Source organism: Verticillium alfalfae, genomic scaffold (genome assembly GCF_000150825.1).
Source record: "Verticillium alfalfae VaMs.102 supercont1.12 genomic scaffold, whole genome shotgun sequence".
NCBI lineage: Eukaryota > Fungi > Ascomycota > Sordariomycetes > Glomerellales > Plectosphaerellaceae > Verticillium > Verticillium alfalfae.
Window position 1 is genome coordinate 806,133 of NW_003315027.1, and position 24,261 is coordinate 830,393.

The 24,261-nt window shown below is 51.9% G+C and overlaps 10 protein-coding genes across 10 annotated transcripts in view; 5 read left to right on the plus strand and 5 right to left on the minus strand.

Annotated features, from left to right (window-relative positions):
• The window catches only part of VDBG_08479 (homogentisate 1,2-dioxygenase), a gene marked incomplete at both ends in the record, with an annotated part of 1,659 nt that extends 1,302 nt beyond the window's left edge, over window positions 1-357 (plus strand). Inside the window, 2 exons of the mRNA XM_003001388.1 lie at window positions 66-153; window positions 244-357. Of these exons, the coding sequence (XP_003001434.1) occupies window positions 66-153; window positions 244-357 (202 nt within the window). The remainder of the gene's footprint in view (window positions 1-65; window positions 154-243) is intronic.
• A 116-nt stretch (window positions 358-473) lies between these two features.
• VDBG_08480 (C2H2 type zinc finger domain-containing protein) lies at window positions 474-1,954 on the minus strand (the record flags this gene model as incomplete). The annotated part of the gene is made up of 4 exons (XM_003001389.1): window positions 474-1,509; window positions 1,584-1,705; window positions 1,791-1,841; window positions 1,892-1,954. 4 exons carry the CDS (start codon window positions 1,952-1,954, stop codon window positions 474-476), a joined length of 1,272 nt encoding a protein of 423 aa, XP_003001435.1.
• A 2,769-nt stretch (window positions 1,955-4,723) lies between these two features.
• VDBG_08481 (3-ketoacyl-CoA thiolase) lies at window positions 4,724-5,586 on the minus strand (the record flags this gene model as incomplete). Its single annotated transcript, XM_003001390.1, has 2 exons — window positions 4,724-5,371; window positions 5,446-5,586. The coding sequence occupies 2 exons, from the start codon at window positions 5,584-5,586 to the stop codon at window positions 4,724-4,726; spliced, it is 789 nt and encodes a 262-aa protein (XP_003001436.1).
• A 516-nt stretch (window positions 5,587-6,102) lies between these two features.
• VDBG_08482 (maleylacetate reductase) lies at window positions 6,103-7,326 on the plus strand (the record flags this gene model as incomplete). The annotated part of the gene is made up of 1 exon (XM_003001391.1): window positions 6,103-7,326. The coding sequence occupies one exon, from the start codon at window positions 6,103-6,105 to the stop codon at window positions 7,324-7,326; it is 1,224 nt and encodes a 407-aa protein (XP_003001437.1).
• An 896-nt stretch (window positions 7,327-8,222) lies between these two features.
• VDBG_08483 (succinyl-CoA:3-ketoacid-coenzyme A transferase subunit A) lies at window positions 8,223-9,842 on the minus strand (the record flags this gene model as incomplete). The annotated part of the gene is made up of 7 exons (XM_003001392.1): window positions 8,223-8,410; window positions 8,469-8,508; window positions 8,573-8,667; window positions 8,724-9,074; window positions 9,135-9,521; window positions 9,582-9,776; window positions 9,824-9,842. The coding sequence occupies 7 exons, from the start codon at window positions 9,840-9,842 to the stop codon at window positions 8,223-8,225; spliced, it is 1,275 nt and encodes a 424-aa protein (XP_003001438.1).
• Window positions 9,843-10,454: 612 nt separating this feature from the next.
• On the plus strand, window positions 10,455-12,529 carry VDBG_08484 (conserved hypothetical protein; the record flags this gene model as incomplete). The annotated part of the gene is made up of 5 exons (XM_003001393.1): window positions 10,455-10,816; window positions 11,198-11,291; window positions 11,351-11,423; window positions 11,561-11,823; window positions 11,885-12,529. The coding sequence occupies 5 exons, from the start codon at window positions 10,455-10,457 to the stop codon at window positions 12,527-12,529; spliced, it is 1,437 nt and encodes a 478-aa protein (XP_003001439.1).
• A 386-nt stretch (window positions 12,530-12,915) lies between these two features.
• Window positions 12,916-14,600, plus strand: VDBG_08485 (formyl-coenzyme A transferase; the record flags this gene model as incomplete). Its single annotated transcript, XM_003001394.1, has 7 exons — window positions 12,916-13,071; window positions 13,136-13,167; window positions 13,246-13,375; window positions 13,464-13,669; window positions 13,721-13,977; window positions 14,029-14,322; window positions 14,461-14,600. The coding sequence occupies 7 exons, from the start codon at window positions 12,916-12,918 to the stop codon at window positions 14,598-14,600; spliced, it is 1,215 nt and encodes a 404-aa protein (XP_003001440.1).
• A 2,213-nt stretch (window positions 14,601-16,813) lies between these two features.
• VDBG_08486 (predicted protein) lies at window positions 16,814-17,933 on the minus strand (the record flags this gene model as incomplete). Its single annotated transcript, XM_003001395.1, has 5 exons — window positions 16,814-16,836; window positions 16,897-17,386; window positions 17,457-17,545; window positions 17,616-17,798; window positions 17,852-17,933. 5 exons carry the CDS (start codon window positions 17,931-17,933, stop codon window positions 16,814-16,816), a joined length of 867 nt encoding a protein of 288 aa, XP_003001441.1.
• Window positions 17,934-19,059: 1,126 nt separating this feature from the next.
• On the plus strand, window positions 19,060-21,229 carry VDBG_08487 (predicted protein; the record flags this gene model as incomplete). Its single annotated transcript, XM_003001396.1, has 5 exons — window positions 19,060-19,238; window positions 19,296-19,365; window positions 19,423-20,345; window positions 20,424-20,608; window positions 20,697-21,229. The coding sequence occupies 5 exons, from the start codon at window positions 19,060-19,062 to the stop codon at window positions 21,227-21,229; spliced, it is 1,890 nt and encodes a 629-aa protein (XP_003001442.1).
• Window positions 21,230-21,805: 576 nt separating this feature from the next.
• On the minus strand, window positions 21,806-23,041 carry VDBG_08488 (pectin lyase; the record flags this gene model as incomplete). Its single annotated transcript, XM_003001397.1, has 2 exons — window positions 21,806-22,829; window positions 22,899-23,041. 2 exons carry the CDS (start codon window positions 23,039-23,041, stop codon window positions 21,806-21,808), a joined length of 1,167 nt encoding a protein of 388 aa, XP_003001443.1.
• Between the last annotated feature and the right edge of the window lie 1,220 nt (window positions 23,042-24,261).

The window sequence follows — 24,261 nt, forward strand, 5'->3', positions numbered from 1 at the left end:
CATGCACATTGGACTTTACTTACAGAAGTATCAGAGCAAATGACTGTCATGGTGGAGACCAGCAGGACTCTCCTCTTCACTGAATGGGCCCGTAAAGACAGTGGTGTCCTCGAGGCCCAGGGAACGGATGCCAGCGCATGGGATAATCTACCAGTACGTAGCCGCCCCTGATATCATGTGAAAATGAATACCCCATTACTTGCTGCATCAGCCAGACTGACCATGTGTTTTCCAACCCTTTAGGACCGATTCTCCACCAACCCCAGGATCCAGGAACTCTTGAAGCAAGTGAAGGAAGACGAAGCTGCTGAGCGGGCTCGTCGCGAGTTCTACCACAACGCCAAGTTGCGTGACTAGAGATGCGATGTTGAGCCACCGAGTGAAAGCTTTGGCATCAAATTGTTTACATAGGTAGCCACGTGAAAGTAACACAGCACAAAATTGGACTGAATCCAATCTCCAACTCATAATTCTCATCCCAGTTCTACCATGCTATCGCTCATCACTCGTAATATGTGACGAAATCGTCGCCAATTCCACCTCCCGACTTCCTCCAGAAGGCCGACGTAATTTAGAATTACCCTTCGCGCCGAGGCATAACCCCCGATGCAAACATACCGATTGAACGAAATGGCGCCTCCTTCGCTGATGAACCTCCTTGCCGCATAACTGCAATCGCTGTGCTCCATGTTCCATCCGGGGAGTCCCTCATCCCCAATCTGATTCCAATCCACCTCGTCAAGTAGTTCCAGCGATGCCTCTGTGCCTGTCTCGAGCGTGTTCGGCGCCGCATACACGTACAGTCCCAGCACGAGCGCAGCGTTGAATAATGCAATCTCCGACATGAACATGGTGCCGTCTGATATTTTTCTCTTCGCCATGCAGACATAGACCTGGGCGGCATGGAGACAAGCACGCCTCGCATGCGCGGTCTGCGCCCAGACGAAAATCTTCTCGAGCGCCGTCTTGCCTGCTTCCATACCCTCACGCCCAGCCGCGACCTCGAACAGGTCGAGATTGGCCGTCAGGTTGACGCACATGTTGTTCCAGAAGGCCATGGCGTTGGGGTCGCTGGCAAGCAGACCCTCGTGGTCTGAAGCGTAGATCTCCCGGAGGAGAGGTGCGATAGCGGCTCCCGTCGAGCTTTCCTGGAATATCTCTCCAGGGTACAGGCTGTTCCTGAGCGGATCGGTGCTAGAAGGCAGAGTACGGTAGCGGAGGTCAGCGATGTAGAGCCATGTGGCTGATAGTAATGTGTGCATGCCCATCACGCTGGCGGACAGCGTCGTCGGGAGTGTTGCCTTGTGGCCCTGGAAGTCAAGGACGGGTGGATCTATGAAGGCGGCGGGTAACGTGGACGCAAGCTTTGCCCAGCTAGTTGCATCTACTGCGTCAAATAGATTTTCAGGGCAAGGAGCATGGATATGTAGCATATCCACTTGTGTCATGGGTTTTGGCCCGATGCTGGACGTGTACAAACAGTCGGTTACAACAAGGTACGCCACCACACTGTTGCAGGCGTTAACAAAGCCTTCCCACTGAGCGCCAGACACGCAAATTGATGCAAGAGAGGGACGACTTACCGTTTGGCTGATTCTACCCGCGCCCAAGACTTCCAAGCGGCGTCCGTTTGGCGTTCTTGCGACAGCGCCTCGCAGATGGAGGGGCCCCTGCTCACCTCGAAAAGGCCGCTCTGTTGGGCAACCTGAAGGGCATTAGCGCTTTCATTGTTTAATTGATTAATTGTTCATTGGCCGCCTTTCAAGGCATTTCAACCCATTCTCACTCACAGTCAGGGCTTTGGCGTAAAGTGCGTGCGTGAGTTCCGAATGCGCAACTTCCTACAAAAGGTCAAAAACTTAACCAACAAGGACCCATCCGCGGCACTTACTTCTAGGATTGACGCAAAATTGAGATACAGAATTGCAGAGCCGAGAACGGTAACTAGAGACATGGAATCATTTCTTTTCCAAGGCCTTGCTAGTGCGGCCGTACACCTCTCAATTCCTCTCTACAAAACCATAGAAATCAGTGTCATGACATCCATGGTAAGATACAAACATGTCAAGGCCAGGCTTACTAGAACCTGAGTTATGACGAAAGACCTCGTCTTATCCGGATCCAGTAGATGGAGGCCAATTAGACATATTGGGAGGAGAATAATGTTTGGTGTGCGCCTGGCCGAAAACGTGGGTTCGTGGATAAATGGAAACAATGGGTGAAATCGCTGGAAGTAGAGATCAATGCATACGGCAAAGGTGTCTGCGTCGGAAGGCCAGATTCAATCTGAAGCTCTGGTCGTATCATCCTGCAGATGTCAGCATAGTCAGCTAGAGAAAGGTCACGGAAGTTGAATACATACTCCGCCTAATCGAGACAGTGATAGGTCTCTGATTAGTGACAGACGCCTGTCGTCGTCTAGACCTCTCTGAGGGCCGTTGTCCGCATGGATGGGGAGTTTTCATCCCTTTCACCTGGTGGGGATTCAGAGAAGAGATTGGTGCCCTTCATGATTGGCGGCGTCATGCCAAAGGGTCTGTATCATATACCACGGCCGCTCCCTTCTTTTTGGCCACAGCCTGGCCACTTTCGCGAACCGCTCATCCGGTATATCGGAGCCGAAGCTATGTTTGCGGGCCGAATTCCCCTGAAAGTCTCTTATTAGGGGCGAACCCAAGGAGATGAGGAACGCATCCCACGGATTCGTGCTATTTGGCGGAGAAGGAATGGCGGCGTCAAATGTGGAAAGCCATCCGAGATTATCGGAATCTAAAGCCCGGTTATGACCCAAGGCGCCAAAGGCCGCCCGGGGCGCGAATCCAAGAATGACCGAGAGGTCGCTTTCCAATGGTTGTTGCGAGGCCATGGCTGCAGTGAACATTTCCCGTGGGGTGCGGCCCGCATCTCCTACAGAAGGCGAGAACAGACTGTTTCCTTCAAACAAAGTTGCATCAGTTGGGTTTGGCCTGTTGGTGCTGTTGGTATGCGTCGGTTGTGCCGGAACTGATGCCAAAAGCTCGTTGCCGTCGAAGTCGTCGTTACTCTCTGTGGGTGGATCAATGATCGCGACCGGGGTCCCAAAATCGAATTCCGGGTTTTGCACGTTGGCCACTGTAATGGTGAGGTTGTCATCATCGCCCTGTTCCGGCCGAGTGGCAGAGACCTTCCCCGTGTCGGTCGTGTTCTCGGCGTCCCCCGATGACCTCGGGGAGACACCAGATCCCGTCTCATCATCGGCTTGTCGACTGCTCCGGGGCTCTCTGCTTTCTTTGCCATTTTGGCCCTCTTTCTGGGCTAGGTGGCCCCTGATATGCCGCTTAAGGACATCACTAATTGCATCAAGACGATCGGCATCTCATTAGCCTTGCAACTCTCAGATGCAGATGGTATCTTGTTATCCTGGAATTCGAGCCGACTTACCCGCGCGCAAACTTTTTGTTGCAAAGTCGACAAGTGTAAGGTTTTTCGCCGGTATCTGTTCGCGCCTTCCTGTAAGCCAGATGTCACGGTCTCGAGTTCCGCGAGTGCCGCGAGTTCGGGGTTGAAATACGGGACCTCTCGTGGCGCTTCAGATGTTCAATCTTGGAGAAGCTGCCGTCGCAGTATGAACAGGTTCGAGCAGGCATGAAAGAGGGCCTGAATAGACTGGAGTCCTGAAGGGTTGGTGGGTGTATATCTCGTTGCAGAGGTCGGTCGAGGTTGTCGGGGTAGAGCGTAACGATGCTTGCCGGCGCCGCAGACCGAGCGACCGTGGACCTCCCACCTTACTTGTACAATCCCGTCGCCTCTACCAAAGGAGAATGGTCAGGGGGCTGCTAAGGCGGGGAACGTGGGGAGACCCCAGATCCCTGGTCTGACATCGCCCCTACTGCAATTGGACAGTCTAGGGGGCGTCATGCTTGTCCTGAGAAGGCCAAGTCCGAACTCTATTATGGAACGAGACCGTGGCTTAGGCGCGAGGTCCCCCAAGGGACTCCTTCAGTGCAACGGACATAGCCGAGGGAACCATGGGATACTTGATTCATCCTGAAGGACCAGCTGTATTTCTCACTTATTTTATTCCAGGTGTTTCTAGACAAACATCCAACAGCCCCACTGGCACAAGCTGAGCGCTCTAAATCGATCGGTAAATATCTCGTTTTCACCGTCTCAGCGACTCCATGTTTACTACTCCCTTATAATCAACGATGCTACCCCATGTCCTCCACTGATTGGCGAAACAAGTCAGCTATCTTACAAAACCGAGTTGGACAGATTAAATCGGCTTACCTTGTGCACATGCTGACGATCCCCAGTTCGCGATCGGATCGTTCCAGCTCAGCTAGCAATGTAGCCGCCTGTCTCGCTCCTGTAGCCGCTGTAGGATGCCCAAGCGCAATAGCGCCTCCATTAGGGTTGACCTTGTCGACGTCAAGCGACAGGGTTCGAAGAACATGAAGAATTTGGCTTGCGAAAGCTTCATTGATTTCAAGCACATCGATGTCCCTCAATTCGACTCCGGCGTACCTGAGCAACGCTGGTATGGCGAGTGCTGGTCCAACGCCCATCTCGTCCGGCTCGCATCCCAGCACTTGCGTCCCTGCAAAGCGACCGATGGGTCGCAGCCCCCGGGAATCGGCCCATGATCGCCGCGCGAGAATTACTGATGATGCACCATCTGAGATTTGCGACCTGCAACTTTCGTTACTTTGAGGGGAACGAGCACGCCAATTGTTCGTTTTACTCACGAGTTGCCCGCGGTGCTGGCACCATCTTCGGCAAAGGCCGGTTTCAGCGTCCCAAGCTTTTCTCTCTTGACGCCAGGCCTGATGGTATCATCCCGCGAGATTGTAAACGTTGTTGTCTGCTTCGTCCCATCAATTTCGACTGGCGAGCTGTACGTGACAGGCACGATCTCGGAGTCAAACTTTCCCGCGGCCTGTGCAGCCTCTGCCCTCTGGTGGCTCAGAAAGGCATAGTCGTCCTGATCCTGACGTGAAACAACGTATCGCCGAGCGACATTTTCCGACGTGATACCCATAGGAAGCAGACAGTCGGTTGCATGTTTGACGGTCGAAGCTTGAAGTGAAGGCGAAACATCAGTCGGACGGCCGCGGGACGCGTAGTTCTTCGACATGCTCTCGACACCACCGGCTAAAGCGACATCGATTTGGCCCGCCATGATAGCATGAGCTTGGTGTGTTATGGCTTGCAGGCTGCTCGAGCATTGTCTGTTAACGGTGTGGAAGGTTGTCGAAACAGGAAAGCCGCAATCGTTCAGCGCCATTCTGCCTGTCTTAGAGAATCCGAGCTCGGCGAGGACATTGCCGATCAGAACATCTTGGACGTCGCCAGGTTGAATATTGGCCCTGCGCGTAGCCTCCCGCATGACCTATAGGCCAGAATTCGCACTTTGTCAGCCCCGCCAGCTGAGTACTGGAGGTCGGCGGTTGGGTTTCCTCTTACAGGTCTTAGAATATCCTCCGGCCAAGCATCCTTGAACCCACCTTTGAAAGCCTTGGTGATCGGGCTTCGCACAGCTGAGAGGAATACCACATCATTGGGGCTTTTCTTCAGTACACTCTGTCCAACTGCTCGGAACGCCATATTTCTTTCAGCTGCAGTTTAGTGATGGTCCGGGTTCGGCGGGCTTCAATGTTGGGAGAAGACCATCAAACAAACAGTAGGTCAAGCTTCGACTGATTCACAAGCTTTAACTTTCCTCGGAAGGTTTATACAGGTAAGCAAAGGTATAAGTTAAATTGCTAATGGGGCTAGCAAGCTCGGTCGAGTCGGGTACATGATACTTCCAGCCCATGCGTGTGGGCAGCGTGGGGGAGTTTCGTGGATCGTCCAGCCCGGAGCTGAACCCCACATGGCCGCATCGAATTGTCGATTTGGGCGTCACCACATCATGGCATGGTGAGGCTCGTCGAACGTCATGTGGATTCGACATGTGGACTGAAAGACTGCAGTGCTTTTTATGATCCCGTCGTCCCAAGCTTCTGAGCCGCGCGAAGTCCCCTTGCGACCCTTACAAAACAAGAGATTTTGCCTGTTTCGACGCCGTGCAGCCTTGATCAAGACGGTCCTCGGCCAGTGCAAAGTACCACCAAATTCAACATGGCGACCTGGTTCAGCTCGGAAACATCTCACCCGGCTTTCGACATCAAGTCGACGCCCGCTGTAAGCTATGGGCTACCATTTCCTGAAGCCTGCGCCGTTCATGTCAAGGGCAATCTTTCTTCCCACCGCGTGTACATAATCGCGTCGGCAAGCTTGACACGCAATACGGATGCGCTGGACAGGTTGAAAAAGGCCTTGGGCGACCGAGTTGCGGGTGTCCATGTCGGAATCGGGTCCCACACACCGATCCAAGAACTTGTTCCCATCATCGCCGAGGCCAAAGATCTCGGCGTCGATTGCCTAGTGACCCTCGGCGCGGGTAGCATCACAGATGGAGCTAAACTCATCAGATTTGCGTTGGCAAACAAGGTCTATTCTGTTGCCGATATCTGCTCGATACGGGGAGAAAGGCCACACAACTGGATCCATCCCAGTATCCCCCTAATATGCATTCCGACCACACTCTCTGGGGGTGAATATCAAGCCATCGCCGGAGCTACCGAAGAGAAGAAGCGGCAAAAGATGGTGTTCGACCCCATACGCGATCCAGACCTCGTCATTCAAGATCCCGAACTCTGCACTACAACTCCGGAACGCATTTGGCTCAGCACAGGCATCCGAGCCGTCGATCATTGCGTTGAGACACTTTGCTCTCGACTGAGCAACGAAGAGGCTGACACGTGGGCCAAGCGAGGGCTCGAGAGGCTAGCGGGGGCGTTGCTCAAGTGCAAGCAAGACCCAACAGACCTCGAGGCCAGGCATCAGTGTCAGACTGGTGTCGTCGAGGCCATGAGAGCCGTCTCCTGCGGCGTCCCTCTCGGCGGAAGCCACGCCATAGGGCATCAGCTCGGTCCACTGGGGGTTTCTCACGGCGAGACGAGCTGCATTCTGCTGCCGGCTGTTTGCTCCTTTAACAGCCAGGACCCGATCAACGCGGAGAAACAGGCGGTTGTCATCCAAATTCTGCGAGAGAGTGAAATAATATCTGAAATGCTCGCTTCGGAAGATGTCGACCAGTCGCAAGCGGATCTGGCCACGGTTCTGGATGTCTACTTGCGCAACCTGGGCATGCCGCGTACGCTGGATGATGTAGGGTTCAACCCTGACAAGCTGGACATGCTTGTTACCAACAGTCTGACAGACCATTGGATCACTACGAACGCCATCCCGATCACGAAAGAGAGCCAAGTTCGGGAGATTTTAGCTAAGGTCACAGGCTAGGTCTTTCCATACATGGTAAATGATAATCCCATGCAATTGCAAGATATAACTGTCTCTAATTCACAACATGTGCCGAATAACCTGATTCGCCAGTCACATGGATCCTTGGGTTGAGAATCAGGATCTAATGCGAGTGGCTGTATTTGGGTTTGAGCGTGACACCTGTTCTGGCCCGGCAATAACCTCTAGTATGCCAGTAGGAAAACATGTTACCCAGCACCGGAACCAGGGTATCGAATTTCATGAATCAGAAGCACGTCGCTGACTCAATAGATCATAAAAAGCATGGCTGTTTTGGATGAGATGCTTATGCCAAAGTTTACTACTCCATCAGGGTTCCCTAGGATGCGTATTCGTGTGATGTGGGACATGTGGGAGGTTCGGATGTGGGACATGTGGGTGCATGTGGGACGAGAGAGCACACATGTGGGACACTCGTCACAAGACGATTCGCAGGCTTGGCGGCTGGATCCAGTGTGTTACAGGCGGCCCAACGCCCTGGAACGTACTTTCCCCAGGGGAGCTTAGCGCTGTAGAGGCGTACGTCAACCACCCTCTCGCCAATTCTCTGCCCAGCCCTCGCTTGTCGTGGTACAGATGAAGCATAGATAGTGCAATCAAATTTGATTTAGCATCTTGTTGCATAGCTGTCTTAGGCATGTCGCTAACAGCAGAGACACCTAGTGCCGACATGAGTACAACGGTCGTGACTTTTAGTGCTACTGGGGTGCAACACATGATGGTCCTTCGAGCATCAAAGAAACACTCATGATTATAATGGCGATGAACGTCGAACTGGGCCTCTGATCGGTATTGACACAATTTTCGGACGTCTATGGAACCCGCTTTTTACCGCGACGCCTGAGTTCATGCATAGGAATGAATGATGATCCAACTTATACTTCATATGCTTTGAGGTCAGGGGACACCTCAAAGTCTGCCTCGGTTTTAGCGCGAAGCTCATCCAGCGATACATCCTGCACCTTTTCAACCAACAACAATCCTTTCGGGGTGACATCAAACACAGCGAGATCGGTGATGATTCGAGACACACACTTGCGTCCAGTCAGGGGAAACGTGCATTCTGCGGGCACGGTAAGCCTGTAGCCGCGATCCCAGGACATGCTCAAGCATTCACTTACGTTTGAGAATCTTGGGGTTGTTCTTCTTGTCAACGTGCTCCTGGCGAAGCGATACGTCAGTTCCAGTTCAGCATGATGGAATATACAGAATTATCGTGACATACCATTGTAACAATGACTCTGGTCTTCGAGTTTGCAACGAGATCCATGGCTCCGCCAATGCCCTTGACCTTACCAGGCAGCATGAAATTCGCGAGATCTAAAATGTCAGAGGCCGGAAGCACATATCTTTTGTAAAGCTTGTCCAACACTCACCTCCGTCCTTGCTGACCTGCAAGCCTCCTAGCATGGTCAAGTTGATCTTGCCCGCGCGGATCATGCCGAAACTCTCTTGGCTGCCGAAGAACGAGGCCCCCTGATTCACCGTGACACCTTCCTTACCCGGGTTGATCAAGTCAGGGTCTTCTTCGCCTGGATTGGGATATCGGCCCATGCCCAGGATGCCATTCTCAGATTGCAAGACTACCTCGTTGCCCTCCTGGATGAAAGCGGGTGTTGCAAGAGGCATGCCGATGCCAAGGTTGACATACATGCCATCTTTCAGCTCTTGAGCAGCTCGCTTTACGATCCTGATCCTGCGGCCCGCGCCCTCTCCTGCTCCAGCCACTATGAATGAGTTAGCGACGTCGTAACAGCCATGGTGGCGGTGAGTATGGGGCCACTCACCCGACTTGAGCATCTCTTCTGGAGACTTGTGGTACGTCAGCTTTTCAATCTTCTTCTCTTCGGTGCTCTTCGCCACCTGGTCCACGTAAATGCCTGGAATATGGACGTCTTCAGGTGCAATCTCGCCGACTTCAACGATCTCATCTGCCTCGACAATGGTGTAACGGGCATTCTTGGCCATTGACTCGTTGAAGTTGTTCATCGCTCGTCGGAACTGGCAGTTACCCATACGGTCTGCTTTGTGCACCTTGACGAGGGCGACGTCTGCCTGGATGGCTTCTTCCAGGACGTACGGCTTTCCATTGAATACTCTTGTCTCTCGCGGTGTCGACATTGTGCCTACTGTTCCGTCTGTGTTGAATCGGACCGGCATTTCTCCAGACTGAACTGCGCAGAAAGACTCTCTTAGCTATTACGTCGAGCTACAATGCTGACAATGAGACTTACTGATTGTGCCGTACCCCGCAGGAGTGTAGAATGCTGGTACGCCGGCAGCGCCACTGGCAATCTTTTCCGCCATGGTTCCCTGGGGTGTGAGCTCGAGATCCAATTGACCAGTGAGGTACAGCTTCTCGAATGTCTTATTCTCTCCGATATACGACGCGATCATCTTCTTGATCTGACCGGTTCCCAGTAGTTGACCTTGGAAAGCGTTAATAGATGAAGCTGGTTGACCGCAATTCACGTACCCAGCCCGACGCCCGGCATGCCCGCATTGTTAGAGACAACTGTCAGATCTGTGATGTCCGGGCGATCCCGCAACGCATTGACGAGTGTGTTTGGCACACCAGAGAATCCAAATCCGCCAACAAGGACCGTAGAGCCGCTCTTGACTTGACCAATGGCTTCGGATGTTGATGTACACAATTTGTTGATACCAAAGCAGGTTCGAGTCGACGATATGCCTCTCCTACTTATAGAGGCACCAACACTGGGGGCGAACATTCGTGCTCTACTCATTGTCAAGCTCATCATTGTGCACGCTGAACCTATGCAAGACGAAGGGCAAGATGCGACAGCTGGCCGGCTCGTGAAACTGGTCCTACGATGGTCGAAAATGGTCACATTGAACCTTTCACCAAAGTTTTGTATCTACTGTACAGTGGCCAACATCAGAAGCTACCCCACCATCAACACCATCCATCGGCAAAGCGATGTGGGGTACTGGCCCGCATGCCGGAACACCGACTCCCCCACTCCCCCACCCCTCTTCATGACCTTCACCCACCACAAGGCTGGTGGCATGAAGTGCTCGTACATGGTCGCGGCGTCTGTGCCTCAAAGACCGACCCGAGAAGTCATACCGTCACCCCGATCAACATGGCGACGCCCGGTATCGCAACGGCAGTGCTCAACCATCCGGTGCTGGGGGACGTTCAGGGCGTGCTTCTCGAGGACGGCAACATCGAGCAATTCCGAGGCATACCGTATGCAGCCAAATCAGCAAGATGGACAGACCCCGTTATTCAAGAAGGAAAGCTCAGTACGGACCTATTTGATGCGACGCAGTTCGGACCTGCCTGTCCTCAAGGGGTGGGAGCCCAACGGGCGGACTTGAGCCTTGTCGGAGATCTCCCCGTGGTGGAAAGAAACATTGAAGAAAATGAAAATTCTTGTCTAAACCTGGTTGTTACCAGACCTCTGCAGATTCCCCAAGATACCAAATTGCCAGTGATGGTATGGTAAGGTGCAGCCAGGACCTCAGCACCGCCGATATCTCGCTCACAAGCCATACAGGGTTCACGGGTTTGTCGCCCTGTTTCATTCGAGTTGTTGGCGAAAGCGGCCGCGAGAGCTTGTGTATAAATTTCGGTACTGATCTAAGTTTAGAGGCGCGCTCTGTCTTGGAAGTAATGCCTGGCCTCAGTATGGTAAGCTCATCTCTGAAATCAACGCAGAAATCCAGTTTGGAACCTCACGCTCATGCTTCGAACTTCAGACCTTGTCAAGTTTGTCAGACACTCCCTAGATCATGGAAAGCCCGTTATTGGCGTCTCAATCAAGTGAGCTTCGATTTCTGGTGTGCTCATTGTGTATTGACCGGCGCGCTAACCAACCCCCAGCTACCGCGTTGGAATCTTCGGGTTCTTAGCTTCAGCACAGGCTGGTCTGCGGGGAAACTATGGACTGAAGGATCAAGCTTGTGCTTTCAAATGGGTATGGCGGGATGATGCAACACTCTTTAATAAGAAATGTTCTGAACAACATCGTCGCAGATTAAGAAAAACATTGGCGGATTCGGCGGTGATCCTAGCTCGATCACCGCCTTTGGAGAATCAGCTGGGGGAAGTGAGTGTTGCATCGAGAACGACGCTTTCATATATGAAAGGCCACTACTGATGCAATTGCAGTTGCTCTCTCCACACTCCTAGCAACGAGCGACCCTTTATTCGATCGAGTTTTGTTGATGTCTGGTGATATCACAGTCCGGAGGCCACAGTCAATGGCTTGGCAAGAAGCAATGCTTAGAGAGAACCTTGCGTATCTTGGACTGGACGAATTAGATCTAAAAGAAGCTGCCAACAAGCTTCGCTTTCTTCCGGCATCTGATATTGTCCAGGTGGTGCCGATGGTTCAGCATTGGAGTGCAACTTTGGATGGAGACTTCCTCCCGGGGCTGCGAGTGGTAGATCTCACTATAACGAATACGTGGTGCAAGAGCATTTTGACAGGGGACATGGCTCACGATGTACGAGGATATGGCTACGTCTCCCATTGCAAGACAAAACTGACGAACCGCGCGATGACAGGGCACTATCTTACGCTCGCGGTACTTGGATAAAGCGGATGCAAAGGATAGGACAATTGTCGCATGTAACGATATTCTCGGGTCTGATCTGACCCAGAAGGTCCGAACGGCGTACTTGCTTGATACCGACAAGGCCGCAACGGGTATGCTACTGCTCGCTTCAGAATTGCGGTTCTATGCGCCAGTATTGGCAGCAGGCAAAGGCTTCGGATTGCCCCACGATACCAAAGTCCATCAGTATCATATGGATCAGGTCAGTCAGCCCGTGGCTGGCTTTATTCTCGGCAGGTTTCTGACATTGCGTCCTCCTCAGACAAACCCGCTTCCAGGTGGTACATGTGGGTTTGCTTCGCATGCTCTCGATATTGCGTATCTACTTCGCAACTTCGAGCCCTGGCTCACACGTGAAGATGTCGAGTTGAGCAAGCGGTTCGCTGAGGCAGTGCTGGAGTTTGCGCACGACGGAAAACGAGACAGCGACGACGTGATAGCTGTGGGTCCCGATCACAAACTCGAGATTTTGTCCCCTGAGCAGTATGATGCCAAGTATCGGGACAGTCGAGGTAAACTACTCGCAGAGATTGGCTGGAAGAAATGCCTGACATTGGGGGAGCGACTTCAGGGGTTTCCTTATCCTGAGTTGTAAGCAGAGGGCCATGAAGCTGTGCACGCAAAGCCATCTCCATAATCTTGATTTGATCAGAGACCACTAATTTCTCGGCCAAAGTCCAAAATCTATGCGAGTATGCGGATAAAAAAACCAATGCTGGTCAGGCCGTAAAGTGGTGGTACATGTGGTGAACGCGGGCTCTGTCAACCCCACAGTGCTGCCATCCCAGTGAGGTGGGACCAACCGCCAACGTCCCACACCACTTCACGAGGTGGGTGTCAGCAGCCCTCGGTGTGAGCTGTTCAAAAGAGCAACAACATTCTGTGAGATCCTCATGCGAGAGCAATACATACAAAAAGAGCTTATTGGATGAAATTCATTCCTTTATTTTTCTGCATATCTGCAAATTCATCTTTCCCATCATGTTTCGAATGAACCTGGGGATCCGCTCAGCCCAGGCGCCGCGAGCTTGCCTCAGGGCCTTGAGATCTACACGCAGTCATTCTACAGCCAGCACCACAGCCAAGCTTCCATTGGACGGTGTCAAAGTGCTTGATCTGAGCAGGGTGCTTGCAGGTGTAGGTGCATCATAGAAACTTCCAGTTTGATTCGGATGGATGCTAATGTCGCGTCACGTTGTAGCCATATTGTACACAAATCCTTGGTGACATGGGGTAGGCTCTCCTTCGACACTGATTACTATCAGGATGTCATGTGCATACTCTATATTCTAAACAAGCCTTCGGCATTAGTGCGGATATCTTGAAAGTTGAACATCCGGTTCGCGGCGACGATACGAGATCCTGGGGCCCGCCGTATGCGCCCCGTTTGGACGGTGCCGATTCTGCTATTCCTGCTGGTGAAAGCGCATACTACCTTTCGGTAAGTTTGGAAAGAAATTCCCGAGACAAATCATCTGACGTTTTAGGTGAATCGAAACAAAAAGTCGCTTGCCTTGTCGTTTAAGGAGAAACAAGGTGCTGACATCTTGCGCGAGTTGGCAAAGAAAGTTGATGTTGTCGTGGAGAACTACCTTCCTGGCTCGCTGAAGAAGTACGGCTTGGACTATGAGACGCTGAGAAAACTCAATCCCAAGCTCATTTACGCGAGCATCACCGGCTATGGCCAGTTCGGACCATACAGCGATCGCGCGGGCTATGATGTTATGGTTGAGGCGTAAGTGTTACGTCCCCTGACATGATGCAAGCGCTGACAAACATTCACCAGAGAAATGGGGTTGATGCACATCACTGGGCCTCGCGATGGTCCTCCTGTCAAGGTTGGGTGTGCTGTGACTGATCTGACGACGGGAATGTACGCAACGACAAGCATTCTGGCGTCACTGCTTGAACGGAATCGATCCAATCTGGGTCAGCATCTCGACATATGTCTCAGCGATTGCCAGGTTGCCACGCTATCTAACATGGCGCAGTCAGTGCTCATCACGAAGGAGAGAGATAGCGGACGTTGGGGAACAGCTCATCGTGAGTCAGTCATCTCAAAAGATTCCAGCCCAGCACTGACCTATTGATCAGCCTCCGTCGTTCCTTACAGAGCGTTCAAGTCATCGGACGGTGACATTCTTTTCGGGGGAGGCAACGATCGATTGTTCGCCATCCTGGCCAAGGGCCTAGGCAAGCCGGAATGGGCTACGGATGATCGCTTTGCAACCAATTCAGCCAGAGTCAAGTACAGAGATGTGCTAGAGAAGTGGATTGAAGAGGTCACTCGCACAAAGACCACCCAAGAGTGGCTTGATATCTTCGACGGCACTGGCTTGCCGTATGCCAAGGTCAATGATCTCATGGACACCACCCAGCATCGTCATGGTAAGCAGAACATTCACTCTAATCTAGAGACCTCACTGCCGGCTAGCTGCTAAATCTTCATCGTAGTGAGAGCAAGGAATATGATCGTCGAGATAGACCATCCGTCCTGTGGACCGATGGAGCTTATCAACTCGCCAGTGAAATATTCCAGATCGCAACCGACAATTCGATCCGCGCCTCCTCTTCTTGGGCAACATACTGACGAAGTTCTGAAAGAGGAACTTGGTCTAAATGATGCAGCTATTGCCTCCCTCCGCCAAGGTGGTGTGGTTCGGTAAAGTGACCGCTACACCCATGACATTCTTAGAAAGAATGGCAACATGCTACCCATCACGTAGGGGTAAATCAAGTGGACCAACATACATGCTGATTGTTAGAATTTGACCTGCATTCTTAGACTGCCTGTTTAATTGTAAATAGATCTGTCTCCTTCCAGGCCGGGACCTTATTTGTTGGGCCTATTGAGTCAGTGCTCAGGGGAAAGTTGGTCAAGGGGATATCTTCGTGAAAGTTGCCAGCATCAACGAAGCGCGTACAGACAGTGCGCGAAACGGGACCTACGATCACTGACCATGTTTCTGGGTACTTGCGTCTTCGCAGCCATTTGAGCTGCTTCGTGTACCTTGCATCTCCAATAACAAAAGAGGAGTCATTTGCTGTCATCTCAAGAGGCAATTGATCTCATGTCGTCTCATGTCGATTGCGCTTCGTCACTCCAGCGCGCAGTAGTCAAGCGATCTTACCCACAGTGCAGAACTGTCGCTATTGCAGTAAGTGGGCATCAAGGGTAGCGAGCTCGGAATGCGTAAGCTAAACCTCTCCTGTCGAGAAGGATCAAGAGAATTCAAGGTACGCCGGGTGTTACTTGCATCATGAGGCTTACGTTTGGGGGCCGTGGCGAGAATAGCTCGCTAAAAATAGACGCCTGGGAAAGCTCCCGCTGTAAATTGGCCGTCCAGAGACTCAATTCTTACAAATAACAATCTCGTCGCAATCAAGCAACAGCCGTTCCTCACCTTATCTCAAGACTCGAAACGTTCAATCTAAAATCGAATCACAACGTCAAAAGAGATGGCGTTCGCGTATTTTCGCTCGCATTTGGTGGCGCGTAAGGGAACCAGATCCCCTGCCCGCTATCCCGACTCCCACGCAATTGCTTCAACGATGCGACCACAGCCAGAAGCCGCGACACTCATGCAACTGCCTTTGGAGATAAGGATTGCAATACTCGAAGAGGTGTGGAATGATGCCGGGTTCGCCCAGCACATCATACACCGCAAAGGCCGATATATGCGTGCGAAATGCGTGACCGACCACGCAGCCCCTGACGAACTCATGGAAGAATGCGCCAAGCGTCGAACAAGCCGGTTCGAAGACAAAGAATTGTGGCAACGCATGCAATCAAGTTGGGGTAATCACTGGAGATGTGAAGAAGAGTATGGCCGAGAGGCAACGTCAAGCGTAGCCCTTGGAGATGGCAAATGCTGGAGTAATCCGTTTCTGGCCATTCTGTTGGTCTGCAAGCAGTTTTACATCGAAGGCCGCACATCCATCTTCAGCTTCGTCAACTTCGTTATCCACGACATCAACACTTTACACAGCCTGACAGCTGTTGGCACGCCGCCATTGTTATCCTCTATAAGAACCTTGAGCCTCTCGATTCGGTTGCCCATCAGGCGCGAGTCCAAGATGAAAATGAGCAGCGAGGCCCATGCCATACTGAGACGTTGGCGTGAGTGTTGTGCCTCGTTGGACCAGGCCGCGGAGAGAAAGACTCTGGTATCGGTGGACTTGTGGCTCGACACGAGCGAGCCGACCTGGCGTGGCGTGCTAAGTACTGTGCCGGATGGACCTGCGAGCCCGTTCATTTTTGGCGAGCATCTCGCGAAAGTTTTGACAGTAGATTTGCCAGTTAATCCTGAGAAACCAGCAGTATGGGGGAGGGTGGCAGAAATTGAGCCCCATTTCACTGTCCGCCCGCGCGGCTGGCCAGGATTCAGAGTGGGGGACACAACAGAAAGCTCAGCTCATACTATCATACGCCTGTGGGATAGTGCAGAGCCCGGGGTCGAACAGTCAGAGCCAGTATATAGTGTTGGCTTCTCTCATCGTAGGCCTTGGTATCTCCGCGGTATCTGATCATATTCAATCCTAAATACACTTTCATGATCGTTCTCAAGGACTGGCATAAAGTGAAGGAGCTTGGAGTCTGCCCGGATGCATGAGCCACCTTTGGCGTATAGAGTCACAAAAAACAGTGAATTAAAGTGGTCCCTTTTCCATGATACATCGACGGGGAATGGATTGCACGGCGTAAAGCAGCAACGGAGAGGCAAGGGGGTCATTCAGATCTCAGTTGAATCGCACAAAGCTTTACCAAGTATGCCATATTTCAATTGTAAGACTACACAGCGAAATCAGTAGGGCTACGAGAATTTGTTCAGCTTTCCCTTGTCATCTACGTCATATCCGTAACCCTGGATCAAATCGACTACCAGGGCGAAGTAGGCCAGGCTGTCTGCAAATAGCGCATTAGTATCTCGTTCTCTTGTAATTATGAAGAAACGCACTTACCAGCATTCTTGAAGCTCTTCATCCTAACACAGTTCAGCCACCCGTAACTGTTCCTTCCTTCCGAGTCTACCGCATCTGCAACTGCAAGCAAATGAGTCAACTCATGCAGCATCGTGAGCTCAGGCGTAGCTAGAATGTCAACAGCTCCGAAATCGAGCCCCGGCAGCTTCACTTTGACCTTGTCCCAAAGCGAGGGGTAGGCTGCCTTCTCGACACGATCGTGATTGAGCATTGAGTTCTTTTCTGTGCTCTTCTTCATGTAGCGGGGGTGGAACGCAATGTACTCGGGTGAGTGTTCCGGCCAAGGTTGCTCACGCGATATCGGACGCGAGTCCTTTGTGACCGCCAATGTGAAGCTTAGGGGGTTCTTCAGACTCAAAATGCCATCTTTGTCGGTAACGGGCAGGTCCTGTGCTGTATCACGCCACTTGATGTTCTTCTCGGGGTTGTTGGGGTCTTCCACAACGTGGTCTGCGTTGCAGAAGATCTCCTAGAGAAAGATATGCTCTGATTAGCTAACAAGTAACTAACGGAAGTAGGTCACCATCGAATTCGCTTACCAGGTCTCCTTTGTCTCTCCCTTGCCTGTATTCATCCGCCCAGATGTCCACGTCTTGATAGGCGTACTTGGTGACCTTCTGGTAGATCCCTACATCCGTGATCATCTCATCAGTCAACCATTTCTCTGCAATATGAAAGATTTTGTTGCTTTTACTGACCATGTAACAGCCGGGCGGTGGGTACGCCATCTGAAGGAAACAACTGTCTCATCTGAGCCAAGATGCGATCATCTGGCTTGTTGTTCGGATCGTCAAGGTACGGACCCAATGCGTCGACGACCCGCTGCGATTGGGCTTGGGATTGATCCATGTAGAATTTGACCTGGTCATACATGCCGTCCTCTATGTCGAGATATTAATGCTCGTATTCTGGGTAGGATAGCGGAGAAACTCACTGCAACTTTTCTTGTCTATGGCATACTTCCACTCTGCGACTGAGACTTGCGCCAGGGCAAGCAGCATGAGACTTTTCAACATGATGTCTAGAGGGTCCGTGGGAACAACGATAACAAGTGCTAGAGAGTCTTTGGATGGAACTCCTTACTCTTTGAGGACCTTCTTAGCCAGATAGCTTGTGATTAAATACAAAAACGACATTGCTGCTCATGGATTGATTCCGTTTATAGAAACCTTCCCCCCTGATGTAAATCAGAGCAAACACGTAGGGAAAGTCTTCTCGTGGGGTCCAACACTGTATAAGATCCGAGAATAGTTTCATCCATCTTCAGCTCAGTGTTCCTTCCGCCGGCTGTGTAGAGCTCATGTGAGAGGTGCCGCAATTACCTGATATTCAACATGATGAATTATTTCAAAATCCTTGGCTATCATTACCGCTTCCTTCAATTGTCGTGGCAAAGATTCACTCAGCGCACTTGGCTGACTTTGGTGGCCCTGATTGGACGAGAAACCTGATTTCCAGCAGCGCGGGGGCCAAAGGAAGCGGCAAAAAGCGGCCTACCCACCCCGGGATGTCGGCATCACGCAAAATTGGGGGCTGTGTAACCACGAACAGGTTACAGAAGCTCTCTGACAGGAACATCACCCTGGCTAGACCAAGCTCTAGCGCGGTCCATCACGAGAAACGGAGCCCATCTTGACTGGCTCACGAGGCAAATAGCTCGAACTCGTCTGAGTCGCGGAAAACGCAGGCCTGTGAGGCTTGATCCGCCGCTGGCTAGGCGATGTCACCCCATGCTTATGTTTCTATCATAGCTAGTCAGGCAGGCGCACCCTTGCAGAAGCTCGCCAAAGCAATTACGCCCCTGTGAGATGGATTTAGAACCACTCACTATGAGGACGTCATGCTCCCGGGTGGTGAACATGTCCGCCACACCTTTGAGGTTGTGAAGAAGGATGCAAACACTGTGCAGAATCCTTCATCGACTGCGGAATGTCACAGACACTGGTTGTATGCAGATGAAGTGCTGATGACCTGTGGAATCGTAGAGAGAGATAGCCGTCAGAGCAATGGGAGCTTTTATTACAAAAGGGCCACTCCCTCTCTTGTATTATACCAATATGGAGGACATGATTCCCAAAACTTGACTTGTCTTGTACTCGAATTCGTTCCACAGCCAGTTTTGCAACGTCACAGCTGCCCATGATGTTCTTGAAGGCTCCCCTTCTCCTTGCCTTTTCGGCTGTTCCATTTTGTTTAGCCCAGGATGCTTTGCCCTCTCAGACTCTCAATCCAATTGATGGTATAAGAGTCGCGGCTATTAGACCAACCGAGGCTGGCCAGATCGGCATTGATCCTGTCGATATTCCACCTGATGAGAGCATGTAAGTGGGGCCTCAAACAAGAATGTAGCAAGGCCATTGAGCTCACACCAGTCTCAGGAAGGCGCCAATCGGTGTTGATACACAGTACCTTACAGAGCTCGTTACAGACCAGCAGACAAAGACAGCAGTAAGTTCACAGCACCGACACACGTCATCCTGATTGGTCCTTGTTGACAATGTATAGTGGGTGCATTCAGAAAGCGCTTTCGGCGTTGCCACGATCACAACTAAGGGCCCGGATGGCTCGCCGCAGACAACCACAATTCCCGAAGGCTTCCGTGTGGCCATGGTTGACGGCAAGGTTGAGGTCACCCTCAGCCAGTGGCTCAAGGATAAACTCAACGGCCTGTCCCAGCAACTTCCCAGCTGTTCACTTAGGAAACGCCGGGAATGGGACTACCGCCAACATAACGTCATCGAACGTCGAGCACCTCCCGACATTCCTTGTGTACGCCAGCGTGTGAATCGCCTGAACCAGCTGCTTCGCGAAGATCCCGACACAATGCGCCAGATGGTGCGCCTCAATGAGCAGGTAGCCCAGGCGTCGGGCTCTGATGCTGTTGCTCTCGCAGAGAGCGAGCAAATGATGGCCTTTGCCGAAGAGGACATTGTTTTCGAGATCATCCATGTCTACGAGGTTGTGGAGATTACCCCGACGGCTGGTGAATTGTTGGCTACCGTTGGAGAAGGGGTCCTCGGCGTACTCGGATCCATTGCCTTCTTTTTCGGCACGGTCAACATTCTTGAGGACTTGTGGAAGCTGCGCGCCGATCCGCAGCCCATGCCTTTCTTCAAAAACAACAAGCCCAATGAACCATCCGATCCCGGGTCCTGTCCCGAAGCCCAACCAGCTTGTGAGGGAGAGCGTTGTAAGGGCGGCAGCAACGCAAAGTGCACAGCCGAGTGGAAAGACTGCGATTGTGTTGTGTCGTCCGTGACGTTTGAGGATGGGGCTTTCTTTGGTGACGCCTGGGAAGCTGTGGAAGACGAGGTTTCGCAATTCGTCTTTGGCTCTGACCCAAATGCTGATATCCCGAAGCCAAACTGCCAAGTAGGGACTGGCGAAGATAACACCCTGGCAAACGTTGAGTCTGACGTTTGGTCAAAGTACGTATTGCGCCATCTTTTCTATACAATTGCTTTCGCAACTACTAAGAGTCCCAATCCTTGCTAACACAAAGACAGACTACTCGATAACCTTTGCGTTGGCAAGACCTTGCTCTCAGGCGGCATTCATGAGACAAAGAAGACCTCCGATATTGGGCTTACATCATACGAAGGGTGGGAGTTTGAGTTCATCCTCGAAATGAGCCGTGAGAAAGACTGCTCAGCCTACAATTGCGTTGATGTCTTCGGAAAATTTACCTCATGTGCGTGACAGCTTCCAACCCCCCGTCTCGATATTTTCGTGTCACTCAGCGCTGGCCACGACTCAAAATTCCACTGACACGTGTACAGGCTCATACGACTCGCACACCAAGTACAAAACCGGTGAACTCCCGCTCGACTGCGGCACTGCCAAGTACATCATGCATGACCCCAAGGACTCGGAGCCAGAGCCTGATCCGACCCCCGCCCCACCGCCGAAGACGTCCCTTACGCTCCAGAACGACTTCTGCTACGGCCGCGACGACTTCGGCAGCCACGGCGACGTGCATGAGAGCTGGGTGTCGCAGTACAGTGGATGGGCTTGTGCCGGCACGGCGCTCAAGACAGTGCAGGCCGGCAAGCCCGACACCTTCTTGGAGTTCTACACCGTGACCAATGACGCACCTTACTGGTACAAGGTTTGGTGGAAGGATGGCTGTGAGCTTGAGGGCGGCCAGACGGAGGCATATGCTTCCAATCCGCTGATGGAGGAGAACCCAGGATATACCAAGTGCCAGGAGATCTTGATCGACAACTACAAGAGGTGCAACAATGGAGGCGTAGGCGGCAATATCCAAGCCGGGTGCCTGGTGTATGAGTTCAAAGCTCAGCGCAAGGAGTAGAAATACCTGGTGTAAGACTTGATTTGACCGAATTGCAAGTTTGTACTTTGTTTATAGGTGAATTGAATGGCGTTGTCTTCAGTTCGTCCCTTGGACGTGGTGACTTGATAAGACTGGTTCGGTAGCCATGTCCACTGAAGGCGTGTATTTAGTAACAATTGAGGCGTCACAGGCAGGAGAACACAAACATTCAACCATTGGACCACCTCTCGGGTATTTCATCTTAGTCTAGATACATTGTAAAGACTTTTTGCAGGGCGCGGCAACCTTTACAGGTACCGTAACTGGCGAGACAATTGGACAAGAAACCCTTAAACCTCTTAAGTTGATTACCATCTGCCTCATAAGCAGCAGTCAGTTTCGTCAGGCAATCTCAGGGTTTGGAATAATGCACCTATGTTCAGTTTAACCATCGGGTACCATAAAGTTACTTGTTAGAATTGAATCAAATATGTAAGTATGAATCTCCGCTCCAGGACGATTTTGGAGTTCGTAGAGGTACCTCTTTGGACTGAAGAAACCAGCATGACCTGAGCGACAACAACATCATGTCAAGAAGACCACCACGCCACTCGCTTAATTGCCGATTTTCCCCACGCCGGCATTGTTCTTCACGTTGGTAGGCACGTTCTCTACCTTCCAGTGAGACCATGTGATAGCGCTCTTGTGCTGACCGAGTTTCTGTAGAGCTTCCTGGTCCAGACGGACTTTGGGCACGCCACTACTACCGCCGTTTCGGTTCCATTCAGGAATGTAGCCAAGCGCGCTCTGTGCTTTGGCAGCATCCGCTACCTGACGAATATCGTAGATCTTAGCGCCGCCACCGCCGCTGCCCGCAGAGACAGGCTCCTTGACGTTATCGAAGTAGTTCCCTTCAAGTAGACTCCAAGCGTTGCCCTGGATGTCAAGAGCGTGGCCATCGATGTTCTGGAAATAATTGTTGACGACGTGAACGACGTTTGACGAGCTGTCACCGGTGCCCAGGTGGGGCGAACGGCCGGACAGGTCGTGCAACCAGTTGCCAGCAAAGGTATAAAAGTCGTTGGCGCCGATCAACAGCAGGGCCCAATAGTGCTTGTTGTTGCAAGAGACGGACCATGACGTCCTGCCGTCAAACTCGTTGTCGGAAATCGTCACCTTTCCGGCAGCGCCCCAACCAGAAACAATCATCTGCCGACCGACCAGAGAAAACTTGTTGTGGTCGATCCAGACCCTGTCAGCTCCATCCAGGGTGATAGCATCACCGCCCCAGACGTACTGAGGGTTGAGCTCAGTGAAGTGGATATTCTGGATGATGATGTTGCTCACACCGCCGCGCAGACGGAGTGCCTTGCCGCGAATGATACCTTTGCTGCCTACACCGACGATGGACTTGTTGCTCTTGACATCGATAGGATTCTTAGGGGCATTCCAGTAGGTGCAAGGAACCCAGGTACCGCCGTCGCATGTATTGCCAATGTAGGACTGAGGCTGTAAGCCGTTGCTGCAAGTGTTCAGGCGGCAACAGCGCGTGTTTACGCTCCCTTCTGTTTGAAGGAAGTCAAAAGTGCGATCGATCATGATGACACGGGGTTGGCTGTCAGTGAGGTAGCTGACGAGTCTGAGCAGCAGTGGTTAGTCCGAGGTGCATCTTGGCCAAGCCCGTAGATGAGAATACTGTCAAGCATACTGTTGATTGTTTTGGGGATAGACTGGTCCCGCACTACCACCGCCCGTGGTGCCGGAAGCAAAGCCGAATGGGGTGCCTCGATGCTGGGCTATCGCCACGGGCACCGCCGCCAGGATGGAAAAAAGAGCGTAAAGTTTCGTCATGACTACGAGTTGAGATGCAGTTTCAACCGGATCCCTTGGACGACGTAAAAGCGGGTGCGACCTATATAGCATGTTCCCATCCCGTCTTCGATGCTTCTCATTCTCTGGTGATCCCAAGCTAAGCTGTCTACATGTTCCCCCGCTTGATGGAGTGTGGCACTCTTGGCATAAGACAAGGGTACTGGAGAAAATCCATAAACTAGTGTCGCAGGTTAAAGTAAGTGGCGCAGGCTGAAGGGCTACGGAACAAGTCAAACGGACAGGTCTACAATTGCTCCGAACGCCGTTTTCCGCAACCACGGCCGGTGTTCAATCATCACTGCATGCTGCCGAGTATTTCTCCGGTAGTTGCTTCCGCATGTCTTCTCAAAAAGGTAAACAGTTCGCTTCCATCATGTAGCCCAAGGTCGGGGCTGTCGCACAATCATTCAGCCCTGAGATGTTGTTCGGGCATGGCAGTCTTCAGCGACTCGCGTCTCGTAATGATAATTCGGAGATTGTTCTCGAACCTGACACCTGCCCCGTGCTTGGCTTTAAAGATATTGTCCGAAGTACCCGCCGCATCCGCGTACCCTTCATGTGTTCATTTGAGAAGTATATATCATCTGGCATGAGAGATCATGGGACATATTTTCTGCCTTGCCACAAGTCTTCATGTGATATAATCTACAATGCTATCTGCGCCCGCATGCAGCTCCAGAGCGTTGTCGGTCGTCTTACAAGGAAGTCTTGTGGAAAGGCAGGCAACAGGTAAGCGGGGAAAGGGAACTCCATGTATCCACCTTCGACTTGGCCATTGGCCGCCATGTGTCGAGGCCTTCATATGCGCGTCCTGAGTTTAGGACTCGATGATGAGTCCAGAACCTTCCAGGATCAAAGTGGCATTTAGCTTAGCAATGTACTGAGTCGCAGGTAACAAGTTTCTGTAAATGTGTCAGATAACCATAAGATGATAAGTTCGCCACGGGATGGCCCTATCGAGTGCCCCGTGATCAACGTCCTGGACCATGTTGCAGAAATGGGGGTTGGAACGACATCCAAGAAAACCAACGTATGAATTTCGCGATAGAATCAACGTTTGAACAGGTTTGTGAAGGAAAAACTACCTGGACTTGCTATACTTGAGAGCGCAACCGTCGTGGATTACCCCCGGGGTAGCTCAGTGGGTCAACACTTATAAATACGGTTAAGAAGGCCGCGTGAAGGAGCTAAGCACCAGG